Source organism: Haliaeetus leucocephalus, unplaced genomic scaffold (genome assembly GCF_000737465.1).
Source record: "Haliaeetus leucocephalus isolate CR32 unplaced genomic scaffold, Haliaeetus_leucocephalus-4.0 Scaffold450, whole genome shotgun sequence".
Classification (NCBI taxonomy): Eukaryota; Metazoa; Chordata; class Aves; order Accipitriformes; family Accipitridae; genus Haliaeetus; species Haliaeetus leucocephalus.
This window is the reverse complement of record NW_010972886.1, coordinates 14,346,879-14,355,993: the sequence shown is the minus strand read 5'-3', so window position 1 is coordinate 14,355,993 and position 9,115 is coordinate 14,346,879. Positions and strand designations below refer to the sequence as shown.

Here is a 9,115-nt window from a genome sequence, read left to right as displayed (position 1 = left end):
GGGGCGGGCGTGTGCGTGCGGGGCGAGCCGGCTGTATATAGAGGATGTGCCGCTGCATGGCTCGCCCCGGCCGCTGCCGCGCCAGGTCTCTCCTCGGGCGCCCGTGAAGCCTCTTCGCCCTCGCCGCCTGGGCAGCCGCTTGGTTGCCCGCTGTAGGCGCGCCGAGCGCAGCTGCCGGCCGCTCTCTCGGAGCCGTTTCCGGCGCCCCGGCGTCCCTACCGAGGCGGCCGCCTCCCGCGGCTTCTCCGCTCCGGGGGAGAGAGCGTCAATGCGGTGCAAATGGCCGGGGCACAGCCAGGGGTGCACGCTCTCCAGCTCAAGCCCGTCTGCGTCTCCGACACCCTGAAGAAAGGCATCAAATTCGTCAAGTGGGACGATGTGAGTAGCTTCCCCCCCTCGCCGCGCCCCACACGGGGCAGAGCGGCAGGGGCACGGCGGGGTTATGCAACGCGCAGGGCGCATCGATCGGGCAGGAGGGCTTCAGCACACATGTTGCGGCCGGCCGGGGCCGCGGTCGGCCCGGCCTGGCCCTGTCCCTGCGAGGCAGCGGGGAGCCGGGGCGGGCCGTCCCGCGGGGCGCTGTGCGCGCCTCGCCCGGTGCGGAGGGCAGGTGTGAGGCGGCGGGGCCGTCCCACGGCGGGAGTTGAGTTGGCGGCCGGTCGGGGACGGTCGCGGTGAGTGGCGATAGGTGCCCCCCGCCCCGGCTGGGCGGTCGCCGTGTGGAGTCCGGGCCGAGCCGAAAGGCGGTGTTAAACCGCCGGCCGTCTGCCGGGCGAACTTTCTCCAAAGGTTCTTCCGGCTCACTTCTTTTGGCCGGTGCGAGCTGTGTTGAGCTGGCTCCCGTCGCGAGCGTCTTCCTCTCCTGCCTCCCTTGTTTTATTGTGCACGTTGCCATCTCTGTCGCTGTAACGTAGTTGTTTCAACCTGTTCCCTATCTCTCTTGTTCCATCTCCTGTTTCCTTCTCCCGACTTCTTTCCTTCCTTCTGGCTCCTGCCCTTCCCTTTGTCTCTCTGTCTCTGGGGGGGTTGTCAAGCCCTGGACACATTCTCCCAGGGCTTGCTGTTTGGGTACCCGTGCTCATCTTTCTTCTTCTGCAGAAGGCACTCTTCTTTATTGGCTCATTAGGGCATGAGATTTGCCTCAAAATCATATCTGCTTTCCCCTCGTCCCAACGCTTTACACTTGTATTGCCTCACATAGAGAGGAGTGGGGTTTTCACTTCCCCTTTGGTAGCGCAGCTATTCGGCAGCTGGGATTTCTTTCTTCACTTGCAGGCTGTGCCCAGGACTGTTTCAGAGAAAGGTAGCCTTTCTCTGTTCAGCTTTCCCCTTCTCAGAGCATGAAAGTAAGCCTGCTGTGCTGCAGAGAAGAAAACCAGAAAGGACAAGTCCTCTGCTAGCCTTGCTCCTGCAATAGGACATTGGGTGTTTGTGTCTCAGTTGTGCATGGAGGAGGGGGTACCCCTAAAAGTCTGTCTGTGAATGGTGTCTGGAGACAGAGGGGCATAGTGAGACTCAAGCTGTGGTAGAGAAGTGGTTGGGAAGGAAGGCAGGTAGTTTGAATGTCAGGAGAATTGTTGAGGATAACTTGCTTGGAGAGCCTTGACGCAGCTCTCATTTTTGCTGCAAATTCAGCTGTGCTGAAGACATCCACAGCAACAACTGGAGGGACAACAGAGAGAGAGGGAGAAGGAGCAGTTCATGTGTCTAACAACTCTTCTTGTCTCATTATGTATCGCTGTTTTGCCATTGCTTTCAGCCTGTCCAGCGGCCAAATGTGTGAGCCTGACCTCTACAAACCTGTGATAAACACTCTCACAGAGGGAAAGAACACTAAGAAACTGAACAACTTGTAGTGTGAAATTTTATTTACAATAATAAGCTAACATATTTTTAATAAGCTCAGTGACCTGACCTTGTCCGCAGTAGTAAACATCGGCTTGACACAGGTTATTCATATTCGGAACTAAGCTTGTCTGAGAAACTGTTTTCCTTCGGTTGATATTTTCCTCAGTGTAGGAAAAGGCAGCATAACCTCAGCCTTGTCATTGCAGTTATTGTTTTATATTTGGTAAGCTACCAAGAAATTTCCACAGGTATATGCAGAGGTCGAGTTAATGGTGATTTAAGTCTCCAGACTGGAAGTCTAAGCAATTAGGCAACAGTTTAAATTATTAGTTTAAGTGCTATTTCTTAAGCAGTATATTGTATACATAGAATTTGAAGGAGAAGAGATGTTCTCCATGCACAGTGGATGTTTAGTGGCTAACCTGTCTGCTTTAGACTAACTGGAAAAAAGATTTTTCAGTGGTAAACCTAAAGGCTGCAGTAATAAAATACAGCTAAATTCTCTTTATGTGCGTCAGGTGAAAAGTGTTACTCAGCAATACACAGGTATTACCTGGAATGTGTGACTGAGATGAGAAAGAGTCCTGTTGTGTTTAGTGAGTGCTTTCATCAGCAACCTTGTGAAAGTTGATGCGTATTTAGCCACGCTGTGTGATGAAGAGTACTAGGATTAACTCGTTGTTGACCATGCATTGTGTGTGTATGAATGCATTTCCCAGCCACCAGCCCCACTGTCTTGCCTGTAGTGTTTCTTCTCAGTGGTGGAAGCCCCACAAAATCAAAGATTTCAAGGGAAATGAATCTCATTTGGCACTCTGGCTGTAAGAAGGTCTTCAGATGAATGCATGTTCGGTGACTTTGAAAAGTATTTGCCATTGAGTAGCCAATCACCACTTCAGAGTCTTTGTTTTCTATCAAATTAATCTGCTTGAAGGGTTTTTAAAAAAATGATTATTATTAATCTGCACCTCTGTGGTCTCTCATGTAAATAGGCATGCACAAACTCTCCAGTGAAACACTAGGCTGTAATGAGAAATAGTAAACTACAAAATGTAACAGTAAAATAGAATGGACCATAACGAGTACTTTGGATCTGCTGTGCTAAGAGGGCTGTTGAGAAAAGTGAGGCTCACATACTGCTGTTTATTACGCACCGTTTTCTATTTACTGTTTCTGAGTGAGAACGGGAGTTCAGTTCTTCCACATCGCCTGTGCACTAGGGCAGCATTTGTTCCTGTCCAAGACGTACCCTTGTAGTACACTTCCCTGCTGTTTTGTTTTGCAGTTTAAAGATGGCTCTATTGACTTTGCTTCACATTTCATAAAGCAAAAGAGTGTTTTTGGTGAATTCCTATGACTTGTACGAAGTTTCAGCCCAAAGCAAAATTTTTCCAGCTGAGTTATAAGCCACTGAAAAGTAGCGTTTTTTAAATGGGAATGCTGGAAGGATTTAAACCAGAGCATGAGAGGCGTGTAAGGAATTTCATGGTGTATAGAGTAACAGTTGTTAAAGAATGTGTTTGCCAGCTTTTAGAAGGATGCCATAGCGTGGTGTGCAGAACAATCCGACAAAAGCTGTAGAGATACAGACTTTAAAACTGATCCACCCATGGACTTCCCATCCTGAGCATCTAATAGCTCTGTGCCTAATTAGTAACTCTGAGGCTGCTAATAAGCAGATGTGGTACTGATGTTGTTATACAGACCTCCTCCCTGAGGAGCAGCAGTGATGTCTGCTACATGGTACGCATGAACCTCATCCAGTGCCTGCTGCCGCTTTGCCCCCCGCCCCGTAATGATGATCCAGTTTGAAAGAGAAACGCCTTGCCTGAGCTTTGCTAAGAGAAGAGGAAGAGGTTATGTCAGCCATTCAGGATCACATAACAGGCAGGTGGAAGGCAAGCAGCTCAGGAGGCTTGAAATTCCACTTCCTCTATGGACCATCTTCGGTTTCTGAATTGTAAAAGCATTAGGATCAATTAAAAATTTCCAGCTTTGCAAGACAAGTCACAGTTTTGTGCATCGGGATTGGATGTAATATCACTTACGCCATCCAATGCCTGATACAGTCTATTAACAAATTCCATTTTGGATCAGGATATAAAGCACTAAAGTCAAACAGATGATTGTTGTCCTATAACTTTGCTTTTCCTCACGTTGTTTTATTCTGTAACAGTATTACAGGACGGAAAACAAATTTTAGAATTAACTCTTGTTCTTGATGTGTAGATTGGATTCACAAGGCACTGAACAGAAATAGCTGATATTTGAATAGGTGAAAGATAAAAGTGACTGGTTGCTTAAGTGTTTTTTTTGTGAATGTATGCACATATGTGTCTGGTTTAAGGTGCTAGTTGGCTGAGCACTTGCTTCTTCAAGTGATGTTTCTTCATGCTGTTGTCAGTTGGGCCTTTATAACCACTTCTCCCTTACTACTGGGAAGAGACTCTGAGTCTCTTAAGTACTGGTCTGGTCTTTGAACAGTTGCAGTCTTTTATTCCTAGAGAAAAGCAATAGCTGTGAGAGGGAAAGCTTAAAGAAGTCTGCTGTAGTGAAACCCAGGTTATAATCGCTCTTCCTGATGAGAGTTTTAAAAAGGTTAAATAAATAAATAAAAAGGATGCAATTGAGTCCATGGGTGAAGCTTTTTTGTAGGGGGTTGAACTTAATGTAGCAGAATGTGTTGTTAGCTGAGAAGGTTAATGAAACCTGAGTGTAAAGGGCAGCTTCTCTCAGGACTGATCTGACATCTGAAGGGGCTGAAACCTGCCTTGGCTGTCTTTTTTCCTTTATTTTTCTCTGGCCTGTAGTGGGAACAAGGCAGACATAACTGAGTTAACAAATAGCTCAACAGCTAGAGCACAGCTGAACTGAAGTTTTCTAAGAGCGGTAATTGGGACACTGAAGCCAGTTAATATGATGGTGTATATTAAAAAATAGATTTGTTTTAAGTTCTTGCTTAAAGGCTTTCTTATCTTCAATAGTGATAATATGTACTTTGCATAAAGAATTTGACTGGTCTCTCTATGACTTACACTATTTACTTTTACTTGCATGTTAACTATATCAGTAAGGTAATGTAACTGTACCTAAATTGAGGGACGTGATTCCAATTTTATAGCCATATATTTTTTCTAAATATTTAGTTACGAAACAAACCTCTTGATAAGTAGTGTTGTTTAGTGGCTACAGCACTTCACCAGGTATTCCAGTGAGCAGCAGAATTGAACCCAGGTCTTTTAAGTTCTATTTTAATGCCTTTCTCTCGGAGCACTTCTTTGTCTTTAAAAGACATTTTTGAGCTCAGATGGTAAGTGCTATGTAAAGTTTTTGGGCTTCTTTGTTTAAAATTTTCTAAAGAAGATTATCAAGTGTATGAGATACATCCCCTTTAACCTTACAAGTAAATATAATGTCAGAGTATTATTATTATGGATAAGCTGAAGTCAAACAAAGACAAGACCTGGAATTATCAGAAGTGATTTTAAGATGTTGATGCTCAGGTAACTTTTTTTTTTTCCCTGCCTTTTTTTTTTTTTTCTTTAAACACTGCATAAGTCTGTCACTACAGTACATTACTGAGGCCATGCAAAATGAACAACCATTGTTCTGTGCATATAAAACTGAAACAATAAACTGAAAAGAGTTTATTTTTTCTGAATGTTTTCAGTCTGAAGGGAAGTTAGTCCAACATTCTAGAGTTTTTGTTTTTTTTTTCTTTTTTTGTTGCTAATCTTTATGTAATAGACAAATACCAGCTCTGTGCTATATAAAAATGTTATATCTAAATGAGTAGAAGTTGTGGTTTTGGTCTTTTGCAACATAGGAGCGTAGTCAGATTGAGTTTGAAATTTCTCAACAGTTAACATTTAGTAAAGGGGAAAGCCTGAACTTGATTATTGGAAAGCTCTTGCTAACTTTAGCTTGGCAGGGGGAGAAGATCTGGATCTGCTGCAAAATGGTTAGATGCCTTCCTCGGAAGATCTGGTGAAGACTTTGCATGGTTAAGTTGCGGATAACCTCTGTGGTGGTGGTGTGTCTGAGCCCTTTGGAGTGCTGGTAGATACTAGGGAAACTGAAAACCAGAAAACAACTCTTAAGTAAATGAGGAATTCTTTGTGAAAGGAAAGCTAACAGTGAATTTAAGCTGCGCACTGTATGCTTTCTTCGCTTGAATGTTTGAATGCTCAAGGCCTTTTTTTTAACAAAGACTGTAGTGAAATAGAGTTTAATCATTGTGGAGTCTTTTATCTATTATGAAGTAAATGCTTCATAAGCAGTTTTTAGTTTATTTTCACAAGATCCATTAGATGACAGAATGTGTTCCCAATTGTACTGTTTTAGGTCCAAAAGGAGTCCAACATAAAAAAACTACTGATTTTTAATCTGTGATTAGATACCTTGGACCTAGTTTTCAGACTGCATAGCACCATACAGTCAGATGTTGAGAATGCCTCCCCAGTGACTTCAGATGAATTTGGGCTCAGCATCTCTGAAAATTAGAAAATGAAATGTGGAAATACAATTCCAGTATTCCTTTAAAAACAGAATACAGCATTTACACCCACAAACAGACTGGTTTAAATGATTTGCTGAGCATCACATAAGAACACTCTGGCAGAGATAAGATCTTCCTGGTTGGCATTTGGCTACTTTTGCTATAATGTTTTCCCTTTATTCCTTCTTTCTTGACCTCATACTTTGCAACATCTACAACAAATGAGGACTCATGCAGACAAATCAAGACTACATGCAGTAAGGCTATAATAAGCCCAAGAGTATGGACATCCTGAGAAACAAGACAGGGTAGTCTGCTTCTGAGAAACAAATCCTGCTCAAGGTAGCTCTTTTAAACTTGCAGGAAGTTAATCTTTAATTAGCAGAATGGTGACTTCTGTCCTGTGGTGCCATCACCAAAGTTTCTCCAGGGTTTAACCACTCTAATAGTGAAGAATATTTTCCTGCATGTTCCTATTGAACAAGTGCGATTTCATTTTACGGGTCCTGTAAACTCAATTCCAGTTTTGATTTTTTTTTTTTTGTCCTGCTTCCTCCAGCACTCATTTCACCTTCTCCAACATTTCCTTCTTGCAGTCTGTTCCGTTCCATGGCAGATTTGGTTCTTCTGCCCTCAGTAAAAGAGGGCATCTTTACCCGTCCGGATTATTTCAGGGGTTCATTGCAAACCTGGGGGATGGGTACTCTCTCCCTCTCACTCGTAGTTCAGCTGTCAGCCTGAAGAAATTCATAGTGCTAATTGTTTGGGTAATCCTGCTTAGTTCCAGTCTGAGTACACCCAGTGTATTATGGAATTTAACAGCTAATATATCTGCTGACCATGTATAAACTGTGGGTTTGCTATCCCTTCTCCTTTGCTCCTTCTCCGCTCCTCCAAGCCTGTAATCCCTCTGGCTTGTGGGGTGGTGAGAAAACTCTTTGCAGGGATGCTCACCACACCTCTCCCGCAGTCTTACACCCTTGCTCAACCAGAGTTCAAGCCCTTTTGCCAAAGTGAAAGAGAAGTTGCAGAATATTTTGCCTTTGCCAGAAACAATCTGTATTTCTTAGCTTTGTGTTTGGAAGCAGTTTGGCAGAAATTTTCCAGGAGAAAGTGCAAGCAAATGGAATAATGATGTGTGTAAAAAGTTTTCTGGTTATATTTGGGGATGTTCGATGTCTCAAAATCTGAGGCAAAATGAGGAAACAACGGTCTGGCTTAATAAGGCTTTGCTGTGAGCCCCATCTATTGGAAGAGCTGAAGATAAAGGCTGGTCTGCTTTTCTTTTTAAAATCTGTTGATGTGAATTTTGACTGCAACTGTTTCTAAGAAACATTGTCATTATCTGTATATGATTTATTGAAACATGTACTCATCTGACTCATGGTCTTGCTGGTTGACAAGGTACATGTAGATTTTCATTCCTGTGTAGGTACTTTTAAGATCCATTAGGAACTTTTCATCTATGGTGGGATTGACCCGATACTTGCATTGCAGGCACACTACTCCCAGCCTGTGATGTCCTCTGATCATTTTAACATTGACCTGTGCTCAGCACAAAACACAGCAGCAATACTGTTACTCTGTTGCCTTAATACATACTGAGTAAAGTGCAGGGAGTTTTGGGAGCAAGGGCCAAATCCTGGGATGTAGGTGGCAGAGTGGGGCACCCTTATGTAGCCTCGTGTCTCTTCAGGTCTTACCAGTGACAGTTGAGGAGTAGGGTAGAAGGCTCCATCCCTCGTGGCTGGATGCACAGCCTGGTCATGGGGGTGCTCTGAGGATTAGGAAGCATGGGTGTACAGTCAGAAAGGAACTAAACCAAGGTTTCCACCCTCTTCACTGTTTGGTTTTGTATGATAGTTTTTATTGGTCAGTAATATTAAAATGGAGGTGGCACTTTTTGCTTGCAGATGTTAGATGTAGTCTAGGGGACCCACACTTAAAATCAGACCTTGAAAGGGTTACCTGGCAGGCACTTAAATATGGATTTGTCCATTGATCTTCTGTGCCAGTGTTCCGCTGTGCCTGGTTGGTAAAGATCCCGGAGTCCTCTGTGCCACTTTGTGGGCATAAATTTGAAGCCTCTTTGTTTAAAAGTTTAAAATAAAGAATATTGCTAATGCAGGATCTGAGGTTGTACAGCCAGTTAGGAGGCAACTTAATAGAATAAGTACAGAACAACCACGTTACTCATTTGAGGCTGTGAAATTGGAGGAAAGTAGAGAATTGGCCCTAGGGTCAACAAATATAAAGGTGGGGGGCTTTTAAAGGTGAAGTTAGAAGCCCTTTAGAAAAATTATTTACTTGTTTAGACTGGTGTGATATGCAGCACACTGGGACTGCCAGGTTAGGGCCACACCAAGTCTTTCTATTCAAGGAATTTGCAATAGCAATCTGTTGGAAACCAAGCCACTACTTGGCACAAGCACCCACGGGTGGCATTTAAAAGGCCTGATAACCCACAATCATTTGCATCATTGACTGGGACACTGCCTTTCTCCCTCTCTTTCCTGGGCATGTCTGATTTTTGCCTTGGTCACCTCCTCTTGCTTCTTTTCTTACATACTTGGAAGTGTCCCAAGAATCTGGGGGGTCCTACCCAAAGGGCTGCTTGCTTTGTTGACATCCAGAGGATTGTAAGAGCTATGCCCCTACTAGACATTTAAATACATGTTAATTTCCAAACTTGTCAGCTTTAGAGGTGCACAACACTGACATTCCACTCCCCCCCCCCCCCCCCCTCTGTACCGCCCAAGGGGGGCGACG

General features: G+C 44.0%; 1 protein-coding gene across 1 annotated transcript in view; it reads left to right on the top strand.

The window, feature by feature from the left end:
• The first annotated feature begins 3 nt into the window (after nt 1-3).
• PLCB1 (phospholipase C, beta 1 (phosphoinositide-specific)) overlaps nt 4-9,115 on the top strand; it is a 409,303-nt gene continuing 400,191 nt past the window's right edge. The window contains exon 1 of the mRNA XM_010575057.1: nt 4-378. Coding sequence (XP_010573359.1) covers nt 280-378 — 99 coding nt within the window. The 5' untranslated portion in view covers nt 4-279. The remainder of the gene's footprint in view (nt 379-9,115) is intronic.